The sequence below is a fragment of the Hyperolius riggenbachi genome, chromosome 1, assembly GCF_040937935.1.
Source record: "Hyperolius riggenbachi isolate aHypRig1 chromosome 1, aHypRig1.pri, whole genome shotgun sequence".
NCBI classification, from domain to species: domain Eukaryota; kingdom Metazoa; phylum Chordata; class Amphibia; order Anura; family Hyperoliidae; genus Hyperolius; species Hyperolius riggenbachi.
The window spans coordinates 222,987,488-223,002,731 of NC_090646.1; the positions used below are offsets into that span (position 1 = coordinate 222,987,488).

General features: G+C 41.8%; 1 protein-coding gene across 34 annotated transcripts in view; it reads right to left on the minus strand.

The window, feature by feature from the left end:
* Window positions 1-15,244, minus strand: part of ANK2 (ankyrin 2) — a 700,071-nt gene that overhangs the window by 216,684 nt on the left and 468,143 nt on the right. For 30 of the 34 annotated variants that reach the window (XM_068281027.1, XM_068281066.1, XM_068280997.1 and 27 more), the window contains 3 exons: window positions 9,038-9,136; window positions 5,729-5,914; window positions 2,913-2,936 (listed from right to left, as the gene is read on the minus strand). In XM_068281027.1, the coding sequence (XP_068137128.1) occupies window positions 2,913-2,936; window positions 5,729-5,914; window positions 9,038-9,136 (309 nt within the window). Of the gene's footprint in view, window positions 1-2,912; window positions 2,937-5,728; window positions 5,915-9,037; window positions 9,137-9,497; window positions 9,680-15,244 lie in introns of those variants that run through there. The other 4 variants (XM_068281141.1, XM_068280969.1, XM_068281191.1 and 1 more) reach the window with 2 other exon arrangements.

A 15,244-nucleotide genomic window follows, 5' to 3' on the forward strand; every position in this document is an offset into this window, starting at 1 on the left:
AGCCTCATATAAACTATTTGGAGTGTTCTGATACTTTACGGCAGACAATAATTGTCGCATCATATTGTTGAAAATGTGACAACCATAATGTGTTAAAGTGTACCCGAGGCGATATGTGACATGACGAGATGGCTGTTTTACTTGTTTTATTTTGCTGCCTGAAGGAGTTAATTTTTAGACATGGAAGTGACAGCTTCTGTCTTGTCAGTACCTTGTCGGGAATATAGTAAACCTCACTGATAAGAAAATTACTGCAACAAAAATGTTCCTTCTAAGGACAGGGAGAGATAAAATACACAAACTATTGACCCTTTTTTAACTCTGGGACACTCAATAGGCTACCACTGATTAGACACAGTAAAACGTTCAACCTACTTTGTAAATGTTTAAATATAAAATGAAACCAAAAGATAACTAAAAAAAGTAATGTTTAGGAGTAGGAGGATAAATTTAATAGTTTATCTTGTCAGTTTATTTTCGCCTCGGGTTCACTTTAAAGCACAAATCCAGAAAAAGCCTGGTTATTGAGGTTATAAACTCTAGCAGGTATTACTGTCTATGATTCCCACCAGCAAACACATAAGAAAAAAAAAAAAACCCTCAGTAGCTAAGTACAATGTACAATATTGTGTTTTTGTTTTTAATGCTCATGGCATTACAGCATTGATCAAGTATTGGTAGTTATTGTTTGTATTTGTTTTGTATGTAATTGTACAATGTTATGTTTCTGATGCATGCTGTAGAAGCATGTGTTTTTTTTTAGACATATAGATAATGATTTATATAGATGATATAGATATCACTTATTTATGTTTTTATACTTTTTTTTTATTGCAGCAATTGTTATGCTGACAGAGGTTGACCTTTAAAGGGAACCAGAAGAGAGAAGTATTTGGAGGGTGCCATATTTATTTCCTTTTAAACAATACCAGTTGCCTGGCAGCCCTGCTGATCTGGTTGACTGCAGTACTGTCTAAATCACACCAGAAACAAGCATGCAGATAATCTTGTCAGATTTTTGCATGCTTGTTTGGGGACTATGGCTAAAAGTATTAGAGGCAGAGGATCAGCAGGACAGTCAGACAACTGGCATTGCTTAAAAGGAAATAAATATGACAGCCTCCGTATTCCTTTCACTTCAGGTGTCCTTTAACCCTCCTGGCGGTTTGCAAAAAAATCGCCAGGGGGCAGCAAATCTTTTTTTTAAAATTTTTTTTTTTTTTTTTCATGTAGCGAGACAAAGTCTCGCTACATGATAGCCGCTGCTCAGCGGCATCCCCCCAGCCCCTCCGATCGCCGCCGGCGATCGGAGATCCGGAGATCCCGTTCAAAGAACGGGATCTCCCGGAGGGCTTCCCCCGTCGCCATGGCGACGGGGCGGGATGACGTCACCGACGTCATCGACGTCGTGACGTCAAAGGGGATTCCGATCCACCCCATAGAGCTGCCTGGCACTGATTGGCCAGGCAGCGCACGGGGTCTGGGGGGGGGGGGGCGGCTGCGGCGCGACGGATAGCGGCGGATTGGCGGGTAGCGGCGGCGATCGGGCACTGCACGCAGCTAGCAAAGTGCTAGCTGCGTGCAGCAAAAAAAAAATTATGCAAATCGGCCCAGCGGGGCCTGAGCGGTGCCTTCCGGCGGCATAGCCCGAACTCAGTTCGGGCTTACCGCCAGGAAGGTTAAAGAGCTAGGCACTGCTGATGATTCACCCACCACTGCAGCAATACTGCTCAATGTGCCGAACCAGAAACCATTGCCTGACAGCGACAAGCAAGAATACTTATTCTTTACATGTTTGGTCTTCATTAGTCAGGTGACAGGTCTATGTCTTCATGTATTGGGAAGCCATGCATTCCCCAGTGTGACAGTGTATTTAGCATCAAATAGACAGATCAGACAGTGGCGTAGCAATAGGTGGTGCAGAGGTAGTGACCGCATCGGGGCCCACCCCTCAAACACAGAATTAGCTCTTTGTTGGTCCTGTGCTGATAACATTCCCTTCTATAGTTGATTTAAATAGTAGTGATCATTAACACACAGTTTCCCATCTCCTTCTTGCACCTCTGTGGTTGTGCTTGATTGGTTTTGGTGTGTTGTATCAATTGTTATCTATAGCATGCTTGGGGGGCCTCAATGCTAAACTTGCACTGGGGCCCACAGCTTCTTAGCTACGCCACTGATCACAGAACTGGGGAAGCTGCAGAACATAAAATCGTATGATTTCTGATTGTGAAGCTGCAAAAATCTTCTGTGTTATGAGAGTCCATTGCTACGTCTGTTTTGGTGCAACCACATATGATACTCTGTTGCCTTTTTACTGAAAACATCAAACAATAAATGTGTTTAATGGGGATAAGTAACCATAATCCTGTATAGGTCTTTCCTTAGCAATGAGTGTATCTAGAATTATCAGTTTACCCGTCAGTATATACAGTACATGGGTTTAAGGCGAGAGGTTTATTGGATCTATCTGATCGCTCATCTAAAGTCTTCCATCTTTCTGCCACCTTCTCAGCACTCAGTTTGAATCATTACTACAATTACCCAGCATCTCCTAATTGTACTCATTCATCCTCAGCTCAAGCCAATTCCATCTCTACATGTACTGTTCAGTTGTTCCCTGTCATCGTTGTTTCGCATGCCCCCCCCCCCCACTCTCCTCACCCTCCTCCAATTCTCCCACCCTCCTTCTGTCACACTGAAATGTGCATTCAGGAATAAGTGTCATCTTCAAAGCTCATTACACAAAGAACATTTCATCTGCAGGAAGCATACTCCTTTAACAATACTTCATGGGTGTATAGGAGATTAAAAAAGAGAAAAAATCAAGCACAAAATAATTGGTAGCAATGTATGCCATAATAATAGATGCATGCAACATAGCAACAAGAAGGAACAGATAGCACATATACCTCTGTCGTCCTATTCACCATCATCTGAGGTAGCATAGTTTGGAAAAAGAGCACAGATTAGTATGATTTTCTATATTTTAATAATGTTCTACAAGATTATCAGATCCATAATTTATCTATTTAATGTTTTGAAATGTGGCTTATTTATCTACATACAACTCACATTAGCCTTTCTATATAGACCCTGCATGCTCCTACGCACACTGGGAGCGGAATGCCATGATTAAGGTGATATGCTTTTTAGTCCAGTCATTTCTAGTCATTATCCAGGAATAGCAAGCAACTGACAAGTGAACAGCTACACATTAAATTGTCAGAAGGGATTACCAAGCAATTTTTCATGTAATCAATCTCCCAGTGGAGCTGATGTTTTGACTGAGATGTAACTGATAGAAAATGTTTACCAGTATCAGTTCAATATCAATTTTGCAAAAAGTGGACCTCCTTTTCATAAATCCTGAAAGGGTACCTGAAGAGAATCTAAGCTACATAGATAAATGTAAGGGCTTACTGCTCAATGTTGCCCATTGTGTTCTGCCCCTAAATTGCCATCTAGTGCATGTCCAGTGCAGCCAAAAATGTGTCTCCCTCCTGCCTGATGTAACCAAAGATGCGTCCGCACCCTGCCTCCTACAGCTAAATACGCGTCCCTTCCCCACCTTCTACAACCAAAGATGCCCCCTTCCCTGCCTCCTGTCTGCAAATCTGAAGAAAAAAAATAAAAACATACTACCACAACCCAGACAACTTTGGGACCCACTGTATACTGTTTTTGCCGCTCCCTGCTGCTTTTTCCTGATCTAAAATCAGTTTATAAAATATGATTTTAGATCGGAAAAAAGCAGCAGAAAGTGGTGAAAATGGGATAGAGGGGGTTCCGAAGTCATGTGGATTTCAGTAGTATGCTTTTTGTTTTGTTTTTTCAGGTTTAGCGAACACACAGGTTTGCTTTAAGACCCATGAAAAGCTTTGCATTAACCCTACCGCAGTCACCATGGGAACTGGAAGACACATCTCTCTTATGGTGCCCATTAACGGTACAATATTTACCCCAGATGTGACCATTCAATCTGATTATTACAATCGAGTTGTACAGAAAACCACGCAGTATGTGGAGAAAATTGACGTGAAAGAATTCCATCGTCGATTGGAATACAAAGGGCTTGATTCACAAAGCGGTGCTAACCTACTTAGCACGTCTAAAGTCTTTAGGCGCGCTAACCAGAGTGCTAAGTAGGTTAGCACTGGATTTCTCAATCAGATCGCGCGCTAACTTTGCGCGCACAAAGCTTTACGCGTGCAAAGTTTTTAGGCTTTAATGGGCACTTCGCGCTGAGCACCCTGCGCTCTGTGCAGTACGCGCGTAAAGTTTTTCGCGCATAAAGTTTTGCGCGCGTAAAGTTTTATGCACGAAAAGATTGTTTAGACGTGCTAAGGGGGTTTTCACAGGCGTGCTAACAGTTAGCACCGCTTTGTGAATCAAGCCCAAAATGTTGTTGATCGGAATGTTAGCTTTTATGATCGTATCTGAAGAGAGGAACTGTCCTAATCGACCTGTTTATGTGAACAATCAATAATTATCATCCAATTACTTATGGTCTCGCAAAACTGATTCAATGATTGCATCTAAAGAAAATATTGTAATGTTAATAGGCACCTTAGGATATATTCTAGCTCCAGTAAAAGAAGAAAAGTTTTTGGAGCTTAAAAAAATAAAAAATATGTTTCTGAGGATTCATTTTCATGAATATACTAGTCTGACAGACACCTGACCTAAGCGTTATTCTACAGCTTTACAGAGCATGCCAGTCTGAACAGTACTTTATAGAGAATTTATGTGTGCATTAAACCAAGTAACACCTGACAAATCTGTCTTTGCAAATTTGGCCTAACTGGCTACTCATGACACATAGCTCATGCAAATATGCATTTGCTTTCGCATGCCAAAGTTTGCAGGGTTAAAACCAATACTGCAAAGTGGTACAGTCTGAACAGTAATGTGACCTCAGCCATTGGTATCCCAACATTGCATCTGGCATTTATACCATGATGATACTGGGTAGGATCATCTTAATTCTAAAACATAAGTGCATTTGGAAAAGATTAGACCAGTCATATAGGTCTCTCAGTTTCCTGGAATGTCGGTTATGGTAATCACCTAACATACTCAGTAGTACCACTCTTTGTGAACAGCTGCTTTCTATGTGAACCCAACCCAGTGGAGGTGATGCAATATGTAGTAGTTCAAATGAAGAAAAAGATCCGCACCACCTTCAGAAAAGCTTAGTCTGTTTTATTGGAAAAAAACATACAAATTTAAAAAGAACTTTAAGGCAGGACAGTCCACTGTTTCGGGCTCCTGCCCATCTTCATGCTGAACTAGGCAGCATGAAGATGGGCAGGAGCCCGAAACAGTGGACTGTCCTGCCTTAAAGTTCTTTTTAAATTTGTATGTTTTTTTCCAATAAAACAGACTAAGCTTTTCTGAAGGTGGTGCGGATCTTTTTCTTCATTTGCCACAGTTTGAGTCCCATGGTGTCCGGGACTATTAGATCTGCACACCTGACCATCTGAAATTGATGGAAGCCAAGCAAGTGCGACTCCACACTCAAAATTACTATATGTAGTAGTTCAAAACAGTTGCTCTTATGTAGGTCTTCAGTGGAAACAGTAGAAATAGGAATACTGTTATTATTATACACCATAAGCATGAATAATTTATCTAAGAATGTCTTCTCAACAAGCCTTGGATCTTTTAGTGTAATGCTTTCCTTTCTACACACACTGTATTATATCACCAGGTGACAGTGGCTTACCTTGGACTGCACATCAGCATTGTGGTCATTCTGAAGCAATAGAGCAGCAGACTTGGTGTCATCCTTTCTGGCAGCGATGTGCAGAGCCGGGAGTCTGACCTTCCCTTTTGTATCGTTCTCTAGAAGGATTGCTACCACCATATTGTGTCCTTGTTGTAGTGCCACAGCCAGTGGAGTGAAGCCATCCTGGTGATAAAACATGGTACAGTGTTCTATACATGTCATTCTTTAGATATTAGACACCTCTTGCCTATTTCCAGTTAAACCAAACAATTTGTGTGTTCCAGACATTAGACAGACAGTAGATTAGTAGTAAAAACCATAATGTATACAGTGAACCTTATGAGATAAATGTACTAGTATGCAGCACTTCCGAATTCAGATAACCTGACCTGATTTCTTAAAACGCAATTCTATATCTCCCCTTTCATGCCTAACCTAGAGATTACCACAGAGGTGCCTGGCTCTTCTACTGACCACATATGCTATTGCTCCGTTGTTATTGCCTGATGAAGCGGGATCAAACCTGCGAAAAGCGTTGCATATTTGGAGTTCATAAATAAAATATATTGACTGTCTTTACTACAGTCGTTGTGTGTCTACTTGGAGGAGGCAAGTCCACCACTACCTCCTCTATTTACCAAGAATTTGGTTCTTAAGCTCATTTAGCTTCCTTTTATCCTTTTGGTGCCTCTGTTCTCCTGCATAATATTGAGTCCACCCTGGGTAGAGGGTTGAACCCCCTTTTTTCTCATCTACAGAGAGCGACTTCTTATTCCTGAGTGGGGTCAGGAAAATCTCCCCACCTGCCTTTACAGTGGTTGCCTAATGGTAACCCTGGTTTGTGAGTATTAATATTTACTCTATCTAGTAACCATTTACCAGTACATATTACACTATTGGGGCTCTTGGTGTTCCTTGTTTTTAACCTAGAGATTTGCCCCTCAAAAACCCTGTCATAGGCACCTTTGGGTGCCCTCAACTTCATGTGACCATCCCTTTCACATTCTCCGGCACCCAAAAGCTTGGTCTATAGGATGTGAAGAAATAACTCTATACTGTAGTGCCATGTCTTCCTCCAATTTTACCAGTTTGACATCCACTCCTTTCTCATAGCAGACTGTGATAAGGATATGGGTTTGGATTATAGCAGTCACAAGCATAAACTCTCAGCAAGAAGCAATTTTGAATTAATCCAGGGCACACTGGGTTCATGAAAAGAGGTTCTTACTTTTGGTGCATGCATGCATGCAACTGTAACTACACAAATGCCAACTAACTAACATCAGTCAATGATATGCGCTGATATTACCTAGACAAGAGATCCAAATGTTTGCTGGTCAAAAGCAGAACCATTATAATATAACCAGGCTAAGTTTTCCAGATCACTTAGATAGTCTAATGTTACTGAATGTGCTCAGTTGGAGAAGTAAAGGTGGCCCCAGGCTTCTCCACATAGCATATGGTATGTAATTTTGCCAAGACTGTACAGCTACATCAAGATTTATAATTTCTCTCACTTTTACTGCAGTCTGTATCTCTGTTACCTGATCTTCTGTCCTCCAGCCTTGGCTCCTGCATGGGCCCATTTACACTATTTAAGCCAGTTGGCTCTACGTTGCGTTTCAGAAGACAGCCAGGTGTGGTCCTGCACTCTGTAAAGCAGCCCCATTCATTACCAGGGAGAGCGCACTAAAATCCATGCAACATCACAATGCATCACAGTGCATCAGACAAGTGGCGGTGACAGACATTGCTTTCTGTTCAATGCTTGATGTCCCTGCATATTGCACAGTAGATGTGTTGTGCTATACAGCACAGCACATAGTGTGAATGAGCCCTAACCAAATCTGAAATATCAACTGTACATTAAAAGTGTTATAGTTGCGTAAGTACCATAATATATGCATGATTAAAAGAATTGGAATTCTCTTGTTTTTATATGATGACATAACTGGAGACATGCTGTGCCTGCCAGGGAATTTGCCATTCTTCAATAGGCCATCTGGAATCATTTCTCCAGACTAAGTATGAGCATGTAAAGTGCATAACAGTAGTCACACATTTGTGACTACACACTTGACATATGACTTGCGCAATGCTCTGCGGCTGAAGCCGGTGCTCTAATATTCAGCTGTCCACATTTACCTTTACTTCCTCATCCACCCTATTTCTCAGATGAGAGATGGGAGCTGTTATAGAAAGTGCTAGTTCACATGTGGGCTTTTTTAGTTTTTTTTTTAGCATTTTGCTGAGTGCCAGCAATCAGCAAAGTGCTGTAACAGTTTAACCCTATGTGAGAATTCTCACTGCAGCATTGTAGATAAGGAATATATCAGCACACCAGGTTTCAATAGCAGCACACTTTAATTGCGCTTCGGCATCCACAAAAATCCAACAATTGCTTTGGGGGCCTTGCAGGGCCCCCCTTTATCAAGGCGTGTGGACCTACAAGGCCCCCAAAACACTTGTTGGATTTTTGTGGATGTCGAAGCACAATTAAAGTGTGCTGCTATTGAAACCTCCTGTGCTCATGCAGCATTTTTTCAGCAATTGCTATGTGTTTCTCGCTGCCGTGAACCAACTTGAAAAGTGTGAGCGCGGAAAAAGAGCATCACAAAATCACAAATGCATTCACTAGGCTATTGAGTTTTGCAGTTACTCTGGTATGTACATGTATGTGTTTACATGTACTTTACAGGGTAAAGAACTGATACTTACCTAGTATTTCCTCCAGGTAAAGAGGGAGGTAAAGAATTGATACATACCTAGGGTTTCCTCCAGCCTCATGGACACCATTGCCCCCCTGTGCAAGAGGCCTAAGAGTTCGGGGACCAAAACCACCCCGCTGAACTCAGGGGTCGTGTCCATCTCAGTCAGTCAAAGCATAGTCATCTATGTGTTTCCGGTTAACATTAAGTTGAGTAGTTTAATTTGCTTATGTCTTATACTGTACAGTATATTATTTAAGCTTGTATACTTTTTATTCTGCTTATTTTGTACCCCAATAGAGATTAACTTTTCTAGTAAAAATAAAATCTATGGAGTATTTTAAGGCTGATCAGCCGATCCCTTGCCGACACCAAAGCATCACATGTACAGTTATGTGTTACAGCCGACTGCCAGTCATCCTCATCAAGATGAAGGGAGGACCCTTCCTCTTGGGACATCCCGGCCTCACCAGTTATTTGTGTAAATAAGCCATAAACACTAGACAAAGATTTACTTAAGTGTTGAGCAGTCAACAAAGACTCCAGACTGTCTTATAAGATACTGTTGTGGTTCTTTAATGGCCAGGTTTCCACTTACCTCTGTAGCAGTGCTCTGATTGGCCCCATTTTCAAGCAAATATTTCACTACTTCAATGTGGTTCTCTTGCGCAGCCATGTAGAGAGGAGTAAATCCATTCTAGAAATAGAAGAAAGGTGAACAAGACTGGTTAATTTGGGCCTTTCCTGTGAAATCATTCATACAAACTGGAAACCTTATACTTTAACTGCCTTGGCGTAACTCATTTCCAGGACTATATATACCATCTTATAGCTTAATAATTAGAAAGTCCAAATGTTCCCTTTTAAAGTGATTACAAGGCTTCTCCCGCTAAAAACACTGCTTTAAGTATAAAAACACATGACCACAAGTTGTACAGCTAACATTGCTTTCAAACCAGATCCTCCTGTTTATGATTCCTCCTGTGAGTAATTAAATGGTCTGTGTATTATCTGAAAGATTCGTAACTTTACATACATGAAATTATTTCACTGCTTACATTTTAGTACAATGTGCTTTTTCGATGTCCAGTTTTGGTTGATGGAAAGCATGCTAGACATCTATAAATATCTGAAAGTCTGCATTTTTTCAGATTTTTTCTCTTAGCAGTAGACCTAAATTTGCTTAGAGAAAACCTGAACTGAAAATAAACTGATGAGATAAATAATTGTATCTCTAGGGTCCATTTCCATGGGCAGTTGAACTGTGTGCTCAGCAAGCAGTTACTAGGCAACAGTGAGCAGTTACCAAGCAACAGCAAGCATTTGTGAGAGTTTGACAGTCTTTTCACTGCCTATCAACTTCTCGTGAAAAAGAGGCCTCAGTCCTATTCCTAAATGGAGCTGTCCTAAAATCCCACAATCTTATTTTGTGTTTAACTACCTTACGACCGCTCTGCGCCAATGGGCGTGGCCGCGGCGGCAGCCCCAGGACCGCCTAACGCTGATTGGCGTCAGGTCCTGGAGCCGGCTACTGGCGGAGATTGCACGCAGGCTGCGCGTGCATCTCCTGCTTGGGGGCCGAGCTCCGCCCCGCCTTCAGTCTCCGAGCGGAAGAATGTTGTAATCACCATCTATTTACATGTACAGCGCTGCGATCGGCAGCAGCGCTGTACTGGGGACAGCCGTGTGACACGGCTGTCCCCTCCATAGGCTTGGTAGTGATCGGCTGTCATAGGTTGAAGCCTATGACAGCCGATCACCCTGATTGGCTGGCGGGGGGAGGGAGGGTGGCTGCAGGGGGGAAAAAATAAAAAAAGGCAAATTTATTAAAAAATAAATAAAATAAATATTAAAAAAAAATAAATAAACAACTGTGGAGCGATCAGACCCCACCAACAGAGAGGTCTGTTGGTGGGGGGAAAGGGGGGGGGAAATCACTCGTGTGCTGTGTTGTGCGGCCCTGCAGCTTGGCCTTAAAGGTGCAGTGGCCAATTAAGTAAAAAATAGCCTGGTCTTTAGGGGAGTTTAACACTGCGGTCCTCAAGTGGTTAAAAGCTAATGTTTTTATTGTGTCAGCTGAAAGACACAGTATTTTAATGTTTTACATCTCTTCAACTTCTGACCCTTTTTATCTATTCCCAGCACCCAGAAGTGCTTTTCTACCATAGAAGACTTTTATAGCCCATAATTCCTCCTTCTTTTTATCCTCCTTGGTGTACCAATCATTTCTTCTTTTCCTACTTTGTTCTCTCTCACTGTCACTCTTTCTTCACCTTTCTCACTCACACTCATGGGTACACTTGATTCACCCCGTTTCCCCCCAGGATTTTCCCTCTTTGCCTGCTCCATTTTCACTTAGTAACATAGTTCAGGCTAATAAGCCTTTGCGTGAGGGAATTTCTCCACGCATTATGGTATCTGCTGACAATGGCTGTCATTTGGCTCAGCCTTTTTCTCCGCTTTCCCATTATGTGATTCGCAAGGTTAGGTTTATCAATGGCATTGCAGGAATCCCTAGCTTCCAGTTTTTACCTGGGGCGGGGTTTACCTGGATTGCCATAGCAACCTAGATATGTTGCCAAACATACAGCATTAACCATGCATGCAGCCGCAGGATGGCGGACGCGCAGCCTGAGATCACATGGTTGCAGCGTCAGCAATGACGCGCACTTGTGACCTCCTTTTTTGTACGGCCCTCCGCAATGTAGCAGGCTCTTGGGCCAATCACCTGGAGTGGGCGGGCCTTGTCTAGCGGACCGGAAGTCCGCCTTCTGACGCACATTTAACTCCGCTTATGTTCTAGCCACTTTGTGCACTCCAGACCTCAGATGAAGCTTGGCGTATAGCCCTGCAAAACAGTCATAAGACCATGCACCAATTGGCGCCCACACCTGCCACCTCCCTTCACCCAGGTACAGCACCTTGAACATGCTTGTGATTATCCACTTATGCGAGGACACATTTCTGATGTATGTCAGTCTTCAACTGCACGCAATGTTATTTCAACTGCATTACATTGCAAGATGTTTGTTCTAATTCTGCTGTTAATAAACTATAGTGCCAGACCTTTTCATACCTATTGGATGTTTTGCATGGACTTTGCCTTTAGTCTTGAGCACATAGTTTAGCTGGGTGTTTGTGTACCACTGCCTGCCAATTTCAGCATTACCCGAGTGCCTGCCAGCTTTCCCACAAACATAGCCCATAATTAGTTATCATTGAGAGTTACGCCACACCTTAAGTCCAACTGAAGGGAAAGAGTCATTTCCATACTGAAATTTCAACCTTTATGGTGGGAAAAAAATAAAAAAAGGAACACAGCCCAGTTCTAAATAGGCTTGGGACAGTACATACACATGTTTATCTCATGATGGCCTTGCTTCACTAAACGTCAGTAAAATTACCATGCTTAGACAATGCATGGCAATTTTATTGTTTTTTAGGCAAGTAAGTTATGTAAGTTAGCACGTGTTGCACACATAGGTTATAGATTATTAAAAGCTGACCTGGGTTAGAAAAAGTTTCAAGTCAGACTACAAGGTCTTTATTTAAAGTATATTTGGGCAATCAGTTTAACAAAGGCAGTTATTGGTATCTTGAGGCACCTGCAGTTAAGAAGCAGTCTCAGGTTACCAACTCTGGATTGCTTTAATGACTCAAAGAAACAATAAAGAAGTACAAAGAAAGAGGTACAGGTGCAAATAGGACCTGTATATGAAAGCATGCCGTCTCTGCATACCCCTAAATAAATGCTGTGTCTTTCTTTCAAACTTACTAGACATGTAACATCACACTTGATGCATGTTTGAAATTGTGCAAACATTTTTATTAATAGAAATATATGTAAGTTATACTCTTGTTCTTGCATTGGGATCATGTCCAGAGTACATCCTATGCTTGTGCCAGATAGCGCTAAAATGCAGTGTGAGATCTGTACATCAGCACCTGCCTAGCCTTGCTATAAAGTCTCAGACATTTTACTGAAGACTTGCCAATTGTACACCTGCCTTTCACACACTGAAATACAATACAGAACTTACGCAGAAAGCCTGTAAAACAGAACGACACTGAGGAAAGCTATGAGACAGCAGCTATGTTACTATAAAACATACCCAAATACTACCTGGTGTCTGTAAGATCAAATTCTTGTGCATCATTTCTGTGTAAAAGGATGCAAATAGTAACAGGTAAAAGTCAACAGAAACAGTGCACTGACTTACGGTAAGTATTAAAGTGGATCTGAACTCTTGCACAGAACAGAAGGAAAACAGAAATGCTCACTGTATGTATTAAAGTTTAGCCTGTCTAATTCCCCCTCATCTGTAACTAATCGCCACTGTAATTTGATCTCTTCAGCTGTGTCATCTCAGGAGTCAGAGGCGCTTGGTGTATTGCATACCTGCAGATGTTATATGCTCCTACCTTATTGCCTGATGAAGCAGGGTCACACCTGTGAAACGCGTTGCACAAACTTCTGGAGTGTGTAAAATAAAATTGTATTGACTGTCAAAATCAACAGTCCTTTGTGTCTGCTTGGAGGGGGTAAGTCCACCGCTACCTCTTCCATATACAATTTTTTAGCTTTTTAGTCTATTTTATTCTTTTGGTGCCTCTGTTCGCTGTATACAATACTTGAGTCCACCCTGGGTGAGGGAAGTTACCCCTTTTTCCTTATCTACAGCAAGTGACTTCTTAATCCTGAGTGGGGACAGGTCTAATCTCCCCACCTGCATTCACAGTGGTTGCCTTTGAGGTGACCCTGCCTTGTGAGTATTATATATTACTCTACATATTTAAAGTTTTACAGTCCTTACTGAACTATATTGGGCTCTCGGTGTCCCCTTTTTATATCTCGGGAATCTCCTCTGTCATGGCAGAGTTGCTAATTTTTAAACACGGGATGTTAACCCTATGTCTGCTTCCATGAAAGCAGGAAGTAGGCACATTACCGATTTACTGCAAGATTTGTATCAGCTGTAAAAAAAATGTTTTTATTTAAAGATTATTATGATGTTGCATATCTTTTAGAGCAGTGAGGAAGTTCTAAGTTCAAGTCCGCTTTAATTATACATATAACCCATGTGTTTAATAATATATATGGAAGTTTATAATATTGACCAGTGCTACAGTGTGACCCCTGGCTATGCTTTGTCATGTATGTTTGAAAGTACATTTCCAGGATACCCATACAGTGGGCTTTATTTACTAAGTTTAAGGACTGTATTTTGCAATTTCTTTGATGTAATATGGCTGCTTTGATTGTGATAGCCACATGGTAATGTAGTCACGAAGTGCAAAAACTGAAAATTCCTGTGTTTTTTTGTATATGAGGAACAGAATTTGTGCGTGTGTGCGTGCGTGCGTGTGTAAAGTGGGACGGTGGTATTTGTTTTATTATAATACTATTATAATTATAAATAAAGTGCACAACCCTTCCTCTTCACACACACACGCGCACTCACTCACACACCTACTCACACACTTGCACTACACACAGACTCTCAAGCCTTATTCGATGTTTAATCAGTCATAAAGGCTGGGAGCTAGGAAGGCAAAGCATACAGCTACGGCACTCCATACCCTTCTCAATACTAATCTCCACACAGAATTTAACATAAGGGAGGAGCCGCCTCACTTTCTCAATTAAATTTCCTGCTGAGCCCTATTTAAAAGTGCCAGTAAGAAATCCTGATGTCAGGGCTCCCAGTCAGCTGGTGCTGGGGAAGTAATGCGCACAGGCACCAAGGTACCTCAGTAAAAGCCATGCCGGCTGGTATCTGTCAGGAGGCAAAGCCCTATGCTGGCTACAAAACTGATTTGTTGGATGGAGGGGTTACAAAGGCTGGGGGGAAGGCTATGCTGTTTTCTCCCTTAAACAATACGAACATCCAGGGATTTGACACAGCATTGTCGATTATTAGCTTGCAATCACTGCATCCATTGCATGGACTCCCTGGAGTATATAGTTCTGTTGCAATGGCTGGAACTCTGTTTAAGAATTCACAGGGCAGGCTCACAGCCTGTTCAGAATACTGTATCTGCAATATATACTGTATATTTTATGGCATTTGGAAAATGATCCTAAGGGAATCCTAAATAACTCACATGGAAGCCCATTACTGTGTTCCTTACACAATCCTTGCTATGCATTTTATAGGCACACAGCAATGCCATCTGCTACTGGACATCCTGTACTACATTCACAGGTGCTCCCTGCTCTCCGATGAGGTCACTGAGGTGGCCAGTGTAAAGTATGTTTACTGCACTTCGTTGGTGCCTTAAAATAGAGGTGCACAGTGGAATCCCTCATAGCTTGACCACTTGAAAGCTATTTCTATTTTGTCAGTGACCTGTCTCTTGTTGGTGACTTTTCTATTATTGGGAAATACGGTACGCTGTCTCGTAGGCTCATAAAAGCCAAGGTAGGACAGTCTTTCAAAGGAGGAAAAGTCAAGGCATCTCCCATGTTTACACTTGCCATTTGGGGATCCAGAGAACATGTTCCAATCTTGCTTGTAGCTTGTGGGACTAGTCCATAGCTGCATTCACACTATGCATGAATCATAAGAACACACAGAATATTTTCTAATGAGTTTAGAGACTACACAGCCATTTTCATATATGGGTCATACATCTTATCTGGTTTTACTTGAAGTGGAATGCCAGACAAAAGCTACAATTCTTCAGCAGATGGTATTCCTGTATATAAAGTATACAGGTATAGAGTCAGGCACAGCTTTCCCTTGTGTTTGCTGGCCATCACATTTCTGGTCACTGAATTAACTGTGCAGAGTGGAAGGGACTA